Source organism: Bubalus bubalis, chromosome 4 (genome assembly GCF_019923935.1).
Source record: "Bubalus bubalis isolate 160015118507 breed Murrah chromosome 4, NDDB_SH_1, whole genome shotgun sequence".
NCBI lineage: Eukaryota > Metazoa > Chordata > Mammalia > Artiodactyla > Bovidae > Bubalus > Bubalus bubalis.
This window is the reverse complement of record NC_059160.1, coordinates 117,997,804-118,013,044: the sequence shown is the minus strand read 5'-3', so window position 1 is coordinate 118,013,044 and position 15,241 is coordinate 117,997,804. Positions and strand designations below refer to the sequence as shown.

Here is a 15,241-nt window from a genome sequence, read left to right as displayed (position 1 = left end):
TTGCCTTGTAGAGATTTTCAAAAGTACACAGATAAAATACAAAGAACAGAAAAAGCCTTCTTTGAATCTTTTCTTGACTAATATCATTTAAAGATCCTTTAGTGGGTAACATCTTCATTGAGGTGGTGGTTCTCAGACTTCTAGGGGGTGGTTCCAGATTCCTCTTATAATTCAAGTGAGTTGTATCAATGGACTTTTGCTCAATAATCCTGAACTGTGGGTTGTTACCCTAAGGTCAGAGAAGTTTGGTAAGCTGCTAAGAGTCACACAGCTCTCTGTCTGCCTATACTATGTTTCCTGAGTCTGTGAAAACAAATTAACAAACCTCCGACTCCTCAATTCTTAAAATGCACACAGGCAGATACATATGGACAGCAAGAGCACAGAGATTTAAAAACAGAGCATAAAAAAGTAACTTGAACAGACTGTGGCATTTCCCTTGGTCTGTTGCTAACGGCCCACATAAAACATGCTTAAAAAAAAAAAAAACAAAACCTGGCACTTCTTTTTATCATGATTTAAAATGATTCAAATGGACATTCAGAATGTATGGCATTGGGAATGTATCCCATCTGAGTATAAATGGTAAAGAGCTTCATTGAACAGAGGGCTGTGTTTTCAGTGGTTTTCCGGCTGAAGTTGATACATATTTGGGCTGTCCTCTTTGGTCATGCTTTTAAAGCCTAACACAAGATTTTAATGTGTATGCTCAGGACTCCAAAGCTAGTGGTGTTAAACATGCCTTTTTGTAAGAAAAATAATTAGGGACATGATTTTTTAAAATGCCTTCGGGATTTGAAGATGTGAAAGAAATGTGTAAAAAGAAATTACTTCATTCTCTTTTTATTCTGCACTTTTCAAATGGACTCTGAAGCCCATCACACTTTTTCATTGAAAACTAGAGACTCCTGCCTCTAAGCTGTGAGCTTTTGGGTGGCTGTATTCTGAAAAGTGTTCCAATTACAGTTCTTCACCTAAATTCTATGGCTTGGATATCCCCTATACTCATACATATTCTGCACTCTAATTTAAAACTTCAACAAACTTAGACAAGAATCCATAACCAGCCAGTGGTCTGTGAATCTGTTTCGACGATACAGCTGTGGATGGACACTTCCTATTTGATAACTGTTCTTAAAACAGTTTAAATGATTTTCATGATAACACTGAAAACAGCAAAAAAAAAAAAAAAAAAAGTAATTGTGACCAGGTGAAGTGAAAAACTGTCCAATCACAGAATATCCCTGATCACGATTCTAAGTCTAAAGTAATGGAGCTCATGTCCTCAGCTTTTCTCAGTCTCAAGTTTCTGGTCCTGAATATTACACTTGAATATTTTAAGTATTTCCTCAATCCGAAAATATATTTGTTGGGAAAAGCCGTCCCTTTTCTGCAGCCTTTACTTCCGGAGGAGTCTAACGCTTTCTTGCTAACCCTTATTTTAAGACCGCACGCCTGGACACATCACACAGTGTAGTGTCTGTTGTCAGGCTTTGGAGAATTTATTTCAATTTACATATAATCCTCCAAATGCTCTGGACAGCTTGATGTGAAATCTGAGACCGCTCCTTCTCCCCAGCAGGCTCTTCCTTGGCCTCTAGTCATTCATAGCCAAAGGCTCCAAGGCTCCCTCCGGGAAGGCGCGGTGGGGCTGAAGGGTCGGGAAGAGGGGTGACTGCGGGGCTCGTTGCGCCGAAGATTTACAGTACTTCTCGCAGGCGGCGCAGCAACCCCCTCTGTGGCTGTGGGTGTCTGGTGTGACGGAGCGGAGAAAAGCTCTCTAATCTCCCAGGGCCTGCCTCTGCCGCTCCCCTCCCTCCCGCCGTTCCGGCCTCCTCGCTCTCGCGCTCTCGCCGTGGCCTTTCTCGGGGAGTTTCGGTCCCTGAGCGCAGCCAGAGTAGCTTTGGCAATCTAGATCTGGAGCCTGTGTACACACGCTCACGCACACACGCGCGCACACACATGCACACTCACTCGCACACACGCACTCCGGCTCTCCCCACGGGCATATAGAGCAAACCCGGAGCTTCATCTACCTTAGGGAGATGGCCCGGACGGACACTTCTTGCTCACTTGTCGTCTCCGGAGGTCAGCGCAACGTCGGGACCAGGGAGGCTCGCTGCCCGGTGTGCAGCCTCGCGCTGTTTGCCGCCACCGCTGCTTAAAGTGTCCAGGCTGGAGGAGAAGGCTTCTCCTGGACAGATTCCCGGCGCAGCTCTGCGGCCCTGGGACTTCACTGAGCTGCTTCACCCGGGTCTCTTCCGCCCCGGCCATCCTCGCGTCCCCGGCTGCGGGGCTCAGGACTCGGGAGCCTCCGCCGCTGCCGCCGCCGCCGCTGCTGAGAGCACATCCCACCCAGAGGACTGAACGCCAGCGCTGGAGTGGGGAGAGAAAGCGGCAGCCCTAACTTCCCTTTCCATCGCTCCCTCCTTGGCAGCCGCGGACCCGCTAGAAGGCTCCCGCGGAAAGCCAGGCGAGAGCTCGGCGCTGGGGACGGCGAGCTGGGAGCAGCGGGCGCACAGGGGCGGGGGCAGCCTGCGCCCCGGAGCCCGGCGCCCGCCGAAGAAGTAGTGCGCGCTCTGGGGCGAGCAAGACGCTCTTCAAGTTGGGCGCGTCCCAGAGCTCGCTGGCTCGCTCCCCTGCAGCCGGTGTGGTGTCCGGAGAGAGGCGGGGCTGATGGGGGGGCTCGTGGGCGCTGTCGCCTACGGACAGAGCCCGTCTTAAAAGACGCCCGGCCGGTCTCTCCAGGGTCGCAGCTGGCGTCGCGCCCTCGGCCGGCGCGCGCTCTGATGCCGACGCTGCCGGTGGCCCGGGTGGCCCGCTCACGGGGGGCGCCCGAGGGGGCGGGGGAGGAGGAGGAGGCTGTGTGATGGCCCTAGACGGCGAGCGGGGGAAACAAGAGGAGGAGAAGAAAAAGAAGAAGAAGAAAAAGAAGAGGAAGAAGAAGGAGCAGGGGGCTCAGAAGAGCGGCTCCCTCTTCGCGGCCGCGATGGGCGAGAACGACGCCGCGCTTCGGGCCGGCGGCAGGGGGCTCTCGGACCCGTGGGCGGACTCCGCGGGGGTGCGGCCCCGCACCACCGAGCGCCACATCACGGCGCACAAGCGGCTAGTGCTGGCCTTCGCGGTGTCCATCGTGGCGCTGCTCGCGGTCACCATGCTCGCCGTGCTCCTCAGCCTGCGCTTCGACGAATGTGGGGCGAGCGTGCCGTCCGGCGCCGACGGCGGTCCGGCAGGCTTCCCGGCGCGCGGCGGCAACGAGAGCCTTCCGGGCCCGGCCCGACGGAACCACCACGCCGGCGGGGACCCCTCACAGCCCGGGGCAGGCGTGGAGGCCACCCCTGAGACCCCGTCCGCCCAGCCGCCGTCTGGGGAGGAGCGCGAGCAGTGGCAGCCGTGGACGCAGCTGCGCCTGTCGGGCCACCTCAAGCCGCTGCACTACAATCTGATGCTCACCGCCTTCATGGAGAACTTCACCTTCTCCGGCGAGGTCAACGTGGAGATCGCGTGCCGGAACGCCACTCGCTACGTCGTGCTGCACGCCTCCCGGGTGGCGGTCGAGAAGGTGCAGGTGGCCGAGGACCGGGTGGCCGGGGCGGTCCCGGTGGCCGGCTTTTTCCTCTACCCGCAAACCCAGGTCTTGGTGGTGGTGCTGAATAGGACTCTGGACGCGCAGAGGAATTACAATCTGAAGATCATCTACAACGCCTTGATCGAGAACGAGCTCCTGGGCTTCTTCCGCAGCTCCTACGTGCTCCACGGGGAGAGAAGGTACGGAGGGAGGCGGTGCCCCGCGCCGCCCCACCCAGCCAGGCTGCTCTAAACCGCCGGGCAGCGGGCGACCAGGGGACCGGGCGAGCTTCGGATACACGGGGGGCCAAGGATGGAGTGAAGGAAGTGAAGGTGGGGGTAGGGCCATCGCCCAGAACTCTCGGGGTCTTCCTGAGGCTTGGGTTCTTCCTCGGTCAACTCCACAAACTCACTCACCGGTACCAAATGCCACTGTAGGCTGGGACCCCCTGCCTCGTTAAAGTTGCTGAGGCAGAGCACACAGCTTTTTTTTTTTTTTTTTTTTTTTTAAGAGTGATGTGTAATCTGAGCGGCCTCAGGCCAGGGTGACATCAAAACCCTGCCAACTTACCGTGGAGGGAAAATAGGTGAACGCCAGAGGCCAGGGCCGCAGCCGGGTGAGGAGTCAGGACGCGGGAGGCAGGGCAAGGTCCTTCCCGCGCCCCCGCCCCAACCTCCCACGCCCGCTTCTGGAAGGCGTAGAGCCGTGGACAGGCTTTGGCCTCACGGAGTTGAGCAAAACTGGAAGTTGAGATTCTGGACAGTAAGAGCCGGTCCCAGTGACAGGGGGGGTGGGGGTGGCGGCAGCTGCCTTGGCCAAAGCCAGCCAGGAATGTTCTTGCTGGTGCTTCCAACTCTCCTAACGCAGTGACTCCAGTTTGTTCCTGAGTTACTGCCTCTGGAAATGATTCCAGTGGTGAAAAGGGAAAAGCTAAGTGTCAGTCTCAAATGACTTATTAGTGAGTGCCTTTGATGCTTCTTTTAGATTTGGACAGTATTCTGTTTCTTATTTTTTTGAGAAGCTGTGGGGTTTTTCACCATTTGTTTAGAGTCCAACAGAACTGGGTTCAGATCCCAGCTTCAACTCTACTGGTGGTGAAGGCTTGTGGAAGCTGATTAATCTGTCACCAGGTCCTGGCAATGACTACTTCTAGTGCTTAATGAGCGTCCTGTATCAACTCCATCTTACAGGAGCCCGACGAGCCTGGGTGCTGTTAACACTCCCTGTTTTACTGATGGGGAGGAGGAGGCACCAAGAAGTGGAATAACTTGTAATATAGTGAGCCGACAGAGAAGGTTTTAGACTTAGGCACTTTGGTTCCAGAACCTCTACTTTTAGTTTTAACTTGGTGAAAATAATAATAATAATAATATCCTCATGGAATTGTTGCAGATGTCCATGAATAAATGCATTGAAAAGCACTTAACCTTGTATTTGGCACATAGAGTGCCCACTCATAGAGTGTTATGAGTGTCCCATGGTAGCAAGCCCTCAAGCATGTTGTTGAATGCATAAACAAGTGATTCTTGTTTTTTTTTCCCTGGCCCCTTGCATTTAAAATAACTGAATAATTAAATGGCTATGGGGCCAGGGAATAACCCAAATGAACTTAAAAATGAAATCAACAACCTTTGAAGTGGAGGCAGGTTGGAGATTAGTAATGGTGCCATTGGCAGAGACTCCCTTGTTCTCTAGAGATTCTCACAACAGCAGAAAACTTGGGATCAGAGCAGTCCAGGGCTCCTGGGGTCAGCAGACTGGGCAGCAGAGAGCTGGGACTCAAACTTAGGTTTTCTGATCCCTGGACTAGAGCTCATGCTGTCAGGAAACTCCCAGGAGAAGTTGCTATAGTATAAGAAGCTGGGAAAATTTCAGTGTGTTATGAGAGAACACAAAAGTTTTAACATTTATAGAGTGCTGTGGTATAACCTCATCTAAATAAATTGCCTAGTGCTTTAGTGGTTAGGGACCCTGGTGACTCAGATGGTAAAGAATCTGCCTACAGTGCAGGAGACCCAGGTTCAGTTCCTGGTTTGGGAACATTCCCTGGAGAAGGGAATGGCAATCCACTCCAGTATTCTTGCTGGAGAATTCCATGGAGAGCCATGGGGTCGCAGAGTCCAGCATGACTGAGTAACTAACATACTTAGTGGTTGTGTGCTAGTTAAAACCTCCTATAAGTGAACCTATAAATTATTCACATTCAAACTCCTAAGACCAGATGTAGATAATTTAAAACCCCTTCCACCACATTCTCTGACATAGTCTCAAGAATAGAGATGAAAAGCGTTGTTTAAAAGATCCATGAGCATGTCAAATTTGGGGGAAAAGCGTAGAAGGCGAGTCTGCATGTTATGTCAAAATGTCTTGCTGTGGTGAAATAAATACTTCCAGCAAATCCTGTTTTTTCTAAGCTGTGCCAAAATATATTTGGTGGAACTGAGCTTGTTGTGGTCAGTGCTTTCCAATTAACAGGACCCTTAAAAGGACCAGATGTTCCTGCTTGACCTATAACTGATTTCTTGTACCCAAGTGCATATTTATATTCAAAGTCTGCTTCATTTTCCCCAAAGATGTAAATAAGATGGTTGGGAGTTTAGCCTAGTGCCTATGTAGCTAAACTCTGCATCCCATTAACACTCCAGGATTTGGCATTTTTGGAGATCTTAGGATGGTTTTATACTAAGCAGCCTCTTAGAGAAAGTACTTGTTCTTTTTTTTTTTTTTCCACCTTCAACATTAGAATGAATAGAATAATTTCTTATGTTTCTACTAGAGTTGATAAGGCAAAAGAAATCAAATCAAACATGTCACAGTTATGTCAAATTGACATATATTAAGCTTTTTTTGTTTGTTTGTTTGTTGTTACCATGGATACTTGGAGAATTTTTAAACACACCAATATCAGGAACTCAGCTAGAGTTAGACTTTTATTGGTGACGATTCTGTCCCCCAAATGCAATGTAAATCGACATTTTAAAACATACTTTACAAAAGGACTTAAATGCAAACTCTAAATTTTCATTTGTTTAGTGACTGAATGTCTTGGTCTTTTAGTTAGTCAGAATTTTTGCCAATATAATTATCAGACAATTTCTGTAATGAAAGTATTTAATCTTGCAATAGGGACTCACATTGAGTCATTTGAAAGATTTAAAAAGAGCAATACTACCATTCTGTCCACCTGACTTAGTCTATGTGGAAACAACTGGTTAATAATCAATCTGATTTTCTGGTTCACTCCTTAGAGGCCCGAGAGATATAATTTGGGCAGAGCAGGGAAACTAGATTCATCATGTGCTGTATGCCTCTGACCCTGAAAAGTTTCATCCCCCAGGAGGTTTTGGAGGGGGCCTGGTTTTTGCTCTGTAGAGAAGACTTACCTCCCCTGGTTCCCATATTACAGTAGAGAAAGTTTAGAAGACAAGCTCTTCACTTGAGGCAAATCTTTTCCTCTCGGTTCAACATTTGGAAATTCACCACTTGTTGAATATTGCAAATAAATTCTCTTAAATTTGAAATGTTTACACATATCAGAAAATGATCTCCGTTAGGCAGAATACCCACTCACTTTTCCCTCAAGAAGGTGGGCAGCAGGCTGATACAGAAGGTGTGTATTCATGCCATAATACCCAGTAGTAGAATATGCTTGCTTAGAATTAGGCAAAATCTTCATTTACCTGAAGTAATTGATGCTTTAGGGTAGCCAGATGGTGAGCATACCCGTGTTTAAGGTAAGGTACCTTAATTTAGATCCAGATGGTCGGATTGAAAGAGGAAGCTTACCCAAAGTAAATGACCGTATTATTCACTTTCAAAAGGGACACCCTTTTTCTTTGACAAACTTTGAGTCTGTGACATGCCACAGTGACAGAAGACAGAATGAAAAGAGGAGTCTTTTTCTTTCAAGGGTTATTCAGAGAGAAACCATGATCTCCAAGGAAAATGGGAGGATAAAATTATGGTTCTCGCAGAGAATTGCAAAAAGCTCCTTTGCAAAAATCTTGTGGAGAGCATAGAGGATTCTATGGGTAGGCATTTGTGATATTAGTGTGGATGGTTTGATGCCTTGTACTTTTCCTGAAATGAATTAATTTCATTTAAAAAAACCATGGCATTTAATAAAAATAAGAAAAATATGTTGAGAGCAGCCTTACTTCTCCCATTCACTCTGCACAGGAGATATCTTTACATGAACAAATCAGAATACATGGCTTTTTACCCCTCTATAGAGGGCTCTGCACTGAAAAATCTAGGAGAACCATTTGTTTCTGTGAAAACTTTTTGTGTGATTCCTTAATGGACTTGTTTAGCTCATTGTTTTCCAGTCAAGGCGCACACAGCCGTGTGGCCAATCTGAGTCCCGTGTTGGATTTTGGTTACAGTTCAAAATGCTATCAGTAAACTAAATTAGAAAGTGTTGGGAAAAAAGTTTTGACCGTTTAATAGTCACTTATTCATGGAGGAAAATTCATGTAATTGGTTTTTGTCTTGCTACGTTTTTTGGTCACCCTGGCTAGTCATAAAGTATACCTTATTTATGAAAGAGTTAAATTAATTTGTCTGTGTATTTTTTCTTCAAAATAACTCTAAACAGGGCCTATCTGCTCTGGATCTCTTTCAAGCAAAGATAGACTTGTGACTGATTTCCCTATGTTGGGTTTGCGTAGCATGTTTATTTTCTCAAGTCAATTTTTGCCGCCATGCATGCAGATGGGCTTGAGACAACAGTATAGGGCAGTAATTTAGGTTTGCTTGAGGATGATGATGGCATTTGAATGATATAAGAATGGGACTCGCTTCTTTAAGCATGACTTTTGAGAGTGATATAAAAAGAGTGAAGAAGAAATAATATGTGTTTGACCGTCTATAAGGAAGAGCGTCCACCATAACCCCAGGCTCATTCATCCTCCTATCCCACCAGCAATGATCATCACCTCGTCGTCCTTTTAATTCAAAATTACACCAGTGGCTGGATTCCTCCAGATTTTCTCAAAGATCCATGCAGTCCTGCTTTTTGCCACTAGAGAGTGGCTGCTCTCTCCAACAGAATTTTGCTACAGAGGATTTGAGAGGATCTAAAGATGCAAAACACTTCTTGCCCCTCCCAGTTCTTTGGACAGTCTGAAATAATTCACAAACGGGCACAGCTGGATGGTGGTCCTGATGGGGCTGTAAGGGTGAAGTAAGATTGGCAAGACCTTACTGAGTGGGGCTGAGCTGGGGTGAAGAGTCCCTGGCTCCCCACTCCCCGCTCCCTGTCCCCAGGTGTGCCTTCTCGGTCTCTGAATAAACGCTCGTTTATTAAGGCACTCTGGCAGTGGTTGCACAGGGAAAGGGATGGTGAAGTCAGTTTAATTATTTGGATATTTTCTCATGACTACACAACTCAAAAAACAAACAAAAACCCCCAAACCAAAGTGTAAATAGAATGAAGTTTTAAAATTACCCTTGTTGGTTACTTTTTATCCCTTTTAAGAAGAGATTTGAGCACTTCTAGTTGTGTTGCTGGATGGAAAAGTGTGTGTGTGTGTGTGTGTGTGTGTGTGTGTGTGTGTGTTCAGGGACTCTGGAACCAGACTGCCTTGGTTTATGTCTTGACTCTTCCACTTATTTAGCTTTATGACCTTGGCCAGGTTTCTTATTGTTTTGTGTCTGGTATCCTTATCTGCAAAACGGGGATAATGATATCCTCTTTTGTGGGGTTATTGGGGAGGATATTAAATGAGTTAAGTAATAAAGTGCTTAGAACAGTGTCTGACAGTTGGTAAGTATTTGTGGGTATGAAATACAATTATATTATTACATGGCTGGATAGCTATTCTTCGAGCTGGTACAGGGTCATTTAGGTTCAATGTTGTTGCCTTAGGCTTCCCCTCATTCACAAGGCAGTGCGGAAATGGTCACTTTGGACATTCCTTCCACTGCTGTTTGTTTTGCCCCCTAAGCAGAGTTCAAAAGACAGGGAGAGAAAGAAGCAGAGCCCTTCTACAATGAAGAAGAGAGGGAAGAAAAAGGCTGTGGTATTTCATAGATAGAGAAACCCCATGCTTGGTCCAGACACTGCGATAGAGAGGGTCAAGGGAGCAGGGAGAGGGTGTGACGCAGAAGGAACTCGTAACTCTGATTATTGCCCTGCTATCTCAGCAGTGACAAGAGGAGAAAACAGTGACTAAAGGGTCAGGAGGGGGCCTGCCTTGTGGCTGGAAGCCAGTACAGGAGATAGAAAAACCCCCGAGTGCCAGAGGAAAGGCGCATCAGTCATTAGCTACTGCTCTGCAGACTGTATTTGGGTTCCAGCAGTGGCACTATTTTATGATACTTACATAATACTTTTTCTCTTTCCAATATTAAACAAATGAATCTCAGGTACCAGTTTATTTGTCCTTATGAGAACCTAATATTATGACTCAGGAAAGTAATTTTAGTGAGTCCATAATACTCTTCAACAGTGGTGATCAAGTACTTAGTACTCATTTTTGAGAAGAGTATTTAGTGCACAAAAATGAAAACAATTATGAATATTATGCTCTGTTTTTACAACACGATTATTCACATACGCACCACTTCCTACATACATATTGCTGGTATTATTGCATTATGTTTTTAGTTTACTAGAATGGTTATTTAAAAAAATATGCTACACATATTTTTTTGTGTTGCTTATAGCACTGAATATTCAGCAGGAGCACTTCTCTTCTGAAATGGCAGAGTTTTAATGACTCATTGCAGTACATAAAAGCACAGTCTAAACAACGACCCATTTTGCCTTAAAATGTTTTGTCATTGAGTAATAATTTGCACTTTGATCAACAGTCTTCACTTTAAATGGGATGTGGGTCACTTCCATGACCTTGTCACTGTCCAGTTACTAAAAGTAGTTGAAGAGTAACTAGATGATCCACTGGATCACTTCTTTCAATCTTGGGAGTTTTTGTTACTAATCTTAAACTATTGCAACAGTTGGCAAATTGCTGTTGCGACAGAAGCAGCTTCAAAGGTTGTCATTCATTGTGCTGTATAGATGTGGCCGAAACGGAAGCCTTCCAGAAATGCCCTGCCATTGTGAGGTTCTCTTGGTTTTTGGTGGGTTCCACAATGAAACATGAATCAATCTGAATACGAGCAGTGTTATGCAAATGTTTGTTTCCTTTGCATATATTAACTTTATGAAAAGGCAAACTGACAATAATGGGACAGAAATTGTTTGTATCACATACTGTAATTTGTTGGCAATATCAGCCAACGTTAATGCATTATTTCAGCTGAATCTTATCATAATGATTCGACACAAGTAGCTTGCCTAGTGAACTTCCGCAGAAATAAGAAGAAATCAATTCTCTATATCCTTCAGAGGCAACACAGAGCTTTAAGCTCTACTACTTAGCACAACCAAAATGTCAAATAAGCAAGTTGTTAAGAAATCAAGTAATTTATTTTAGATAGAAGGGAATTAAAATACATGTGTATTATTCATTTTTCTAGTTATGCTAAAGTGATATTCTTGGAATAACACTTCCAGGATGTTACTTTTGGTGGTGAAATTTCCTTTTGATAATAGAACGATTCTATAAAGGATAAAAATGCTTTTGTTTGAGAAAGCAGGAGAAAAATAGATGACAAAATACTTTTCCCCATTACCTTCTGCCTCCTGCTGTTTTATTTTTACTTCTTGCTGTATTTACATTTGTATTTCATATCCTTACTGTATATTAAAGTGTTCTCTATTTTTAATTATTTTTTTGTATTTTTTTCCTACCTGGTGTACTGCTACTACCTCAAACTCTGCCTCAAATTTACTTAAAAACCAAACTCATTATTTTCTATTCCCAATCTCTTTCTCTAGAGGTCTTTGATGTTTTTAGTGACAGTAAGCAGGAAAGAGGTCTCAATTCCACCACTTGAAGGCAGTCATCAAATACATGCAGTGAAGATTATGTTTTTGAAACCCAACAGACACTATTGCCTATTGAGGGCCCTGAGCCTGAAACTGGCTCTCTTTGTTAGAAAGCAGACGATCCAGGGAGAGAGAGGTATTAGAGATAGATGGGCGATACTGAGATCTGAGAAAACCAGAACCTGTAAGAGAGCAAATAGGACGTTAACTTTATATGTGAGTCAAAGCCTTTGATGTATGGCAAAACCAATACAATATTGTAAAGTAATTAGCCCCTAATTAAAATAAAAAAAAAAAAAAGCTTCTTTCTGTGCCGCCTGTAGTCCACTTCTTACTTCTCCTTCCGTCTCTGACCCTTAAAGTAGTGCCCAGGCTTCCAGACCAGTTCTTAACTTCCTCCTCCATAAAGCCTTCTTTCAGTTCTCAAGACAGGTGTTCTCAGCGAGGGCGGTGCTGCCTCCCAGGGCACGTTTGCAGGGGCTGGGGACTTTTGGGCTGCCACGGCTGGGTAGAGGCGTTGCTACTGGCCTCTAGCGGTAGACGTCTAGGATGCCGCTAAGCCCAAGATGGCTCTAAAAAGAGAATTGTCCATCCTAAAATGTCACTAGTGTCAAGAATTCTAGCACTGAACCACCCATACTTACATTTAAAAAAAGAGAAGTCAGTGGTGCCAAGGCTGAGAAACCTTGTTAGAAGATGTAATTTCTTCATGCATTTGTCATGGCTTTTTGTGCAACCTTGTCTAGGCTTATGTTTTATTTATTTTATCAGAGTATAAACTCCTTGAGGGAAGGAACATATATATTTATATTTATCTCCACAGCATTAAACACTCAAGAATGATGACCAAGAGAAGCAAATGTATATAGCTCTTGTAGCAAAAACTATCTAGCAATAACATAATTTAGTATTTTAAAATCATCTCATCAAATTCAAGGACTATGTTATTTCTAATTTTTATTCAGTTATAGGTTCTCAACTTGAAAAAGACCCTAAGCGTAGTCTAGTCCAATTGCTCTTCTTTTCCAAGGGGCTTGTTTTGATTTGCTAAATACTGAATTGAAATTCAATTGCAATCGTCCTCAGGTGCCAGACTGTGAAATTGGTATTTCCTCATTTAGACATTATCAAATATATGCTAGCCCTCAGTGCATGGCTATAAATATACTGTGTGTAGGAATTCATTAAGAATATTAATTGCAGAAAAATCACTAGATGATCTTTCTAGTTCCTTTCAGCCCTGAGAATCAGCAATTTAAATTGCTGGCCCTTACCAACATATTTACTTACTATGTGAGGCAAAAAGAGACTTGAACATGACATGATTTTTCTGCATAAATATTTGGTTTATTAATTTCTCATTAGCCCAGAGGTATTTAGATATTCTACATATAATGAATTCCTACCCTTTAATTACTCAATACCAAAGACACGTTTGATTTTTCACCTAATGACCAGTACATTCTAAATGCAACCTCTCTGTTGAACTCTTATGGAAATTTCCCCTAGTAGTATTAGCAGTTTTTAATATATTGTATATATTTTTCTTTTCAGGTAGATTGCAAAAGCCTTAAGGGCAAAAATGATTCTATCTTGAAAAAAAAATCCTGCCACATGGAGTGAAAATCTCACACATGGGAGACAGTGTCTAATTGCTCAATGACAAGACTTGGATTTCTCAGTACTTAGAAGTGAATATATTTCCTTGTATATTAAATTTCATAAGTATCTTTTAAATGGCCTCAGTAAAGAAATAAGAAGCCTCAGTGATCATTTTAATTAATAAAAAAGTTTAGATTCAAGAACATTTTGTAAGACAAAAAAGCATGTGAAGAGAAAATTGTAAATGAGTGCTTCTTAACAAAAAGTTACTGATATTTCATTAAGCAAAAACTATATTACTATCAGAAGAAAATAGGGAAAGTATTGCCAAGATGCTGGCAGATTTGGAAAGAAAAACATTTATGACCAATAGTCAAAATAAAACCTTGCTTATAAATTGTGGGTGAACATTCATTTTGCTGTTTTTGAAATAGAATTACCTTTTTCTCAGACACAGAAAATGTGGATTCCGGACCCAGCTTTGCACTAATTACCTGTGTAACTTTAGATAAATCACTTAACCCTACTGGAACTACTTTTTCATTTTAGGAATTTATGAAAGCTGGACAATTTGTTTCTAAGATTGCTTCCAACTTTATATTTTTTCTAAAGATTTATAGTTAAAACTTCTTTCCTAAATATTATCTCATTTTATCATCTCAACAGTTTCATAAGGGAGGCTTAGAAATATTTTCCTTCTACTAATGAAAAAATAAACTCAGGCAGTAAAGTGATTTACCCAAGCCTGGTATGTAGCAGCTCAGTAATGCTTCAAGATAATTCTTGAAACCCCTCTCTCAGAGGAAATATACAATTAATCTTTAAAATATCTTATTTTCTCTGTTTGAAAACTAAGCTTTTAAAAAGTAGTCCCTCAATAATACATGTGTCATAATTTTTAAAAGTATAAGCATTTACATTTTATGGTTTGATCCAGGGATAGCCAATAAGATTCAATACACATGTCAGCCTCTATTGATTAGTATAGCTCCCTGAAGTGCTGTGTTGAGAATAATTTTGAGGCCAAGTTTGGGCTCAGCGGGAAAGTGTGCCATGTGAGATTAAGCAAGAACTCTGTGGATGACGGGTAAGGCAGGGTGGGTGGTAGAACGACTGTGGGGATAAGAGCCTTCTAAAGAGATGGCTGTAGCACTCAGTAATGTTTTACCAAGGGTTTGATATTGACTTGCCTTAGCTACAGTTTTAACTAGTATTATTTAAAAAGTTTGGGGCTTCTCCAGTGGCTCAGTGGTAAAGAATTGGCCTTCAATGCAGGAGACCCAGATTCAATCTCCTCAGAAAGATCCCCTGGAGAAGGAAATGGCAATTCACTCCAGAATTCCCCCCCTGGGAAATGCTATGGACAGAGGAGCTTGGAGGGCTACAGTCCATGGGGTGGCAAAGAGTAGGACATAGCTGAGGGACTAAGTGCGCACACACACGCATGTAAAAAGTATAATTAACTTAGAATCTTTTCACAAATAATGGCCCTCTTTTTAAGTTAAAGGAGTGTCTGTCTTCAAGTACATAGTTTGGGTATTTTGATTTGACAGAATGCAGAGGGTGTTTCTAGAGTTTAAATGAGATGCAACTTTGCAGCTTGATCTGAAAACCAGAGTAGATTCAATATAATATATATATGCACATATTGACATGTATATTTACTCTACAGATATTTATTATATTAACATATAATATATAACGTATATAGCAAATATATACTGTGAGTGGTAGAAACCAATGGTCTCTGGATCATTCTGTGTAAGTGTAGGTTCTATCATTCTAAGAAAGGTCGAAGATGCTGTGAACCAGTGGCTGCCATTACCAATGGCTGAACCATTACCTGCCTGCTGGGTGCTGTTCATCTAGTCACACCTTTACATCCTCCTTTTCCGTTCTACTAAGCTTTACAATGCTTTTTAAGTTGGGCGTGGTTATTTCTTTTTAAGCAATGAATAGCTGCACCTTACAGAAATTTAATAATCATCCAAGATGATGTGGTTAAGAAATGTTGTGGAGTCAGAATGCAGACCAGGTTTTGTCAGGCTTCAGAGTCCATTTCCTTAACAAAACCAGGGCACGACTTGCTGAAATTTGAGGATGTAGATGTTTCTTAGTGATCATCTGTGTCTTACTTGTATCTAATGACAACTTTTGGATTTGATTTCATTGTC

General features: G+C 43.3%; 1 protein-coding gene across 1 annotated transcript in view; it reads left to right on the top strand.

The window, feature by feature from the left end:
- The first annotated feature begins 1,622 nt into the window (after positions 1-1,622).
- The window catches only part of TRHDE (thyrotropin releasing hormone degrading enzyme), a 439,831-nt gene continuing 426,212 nt past the window's right edge, over positions 1,623-15,241 (top strand). The window contains exon 1 of the mRNA XM_025284466.3: positions 1,623-3,768. Coding sequence (XP_025140251.3) covers positions 2,870-3,768 — 899 coding nt within the window. The 5' untranslated portion in view covers positions 1,623-2,869. The remainder of the gene's footprint in view (positions 3,769-15,241) is intronic.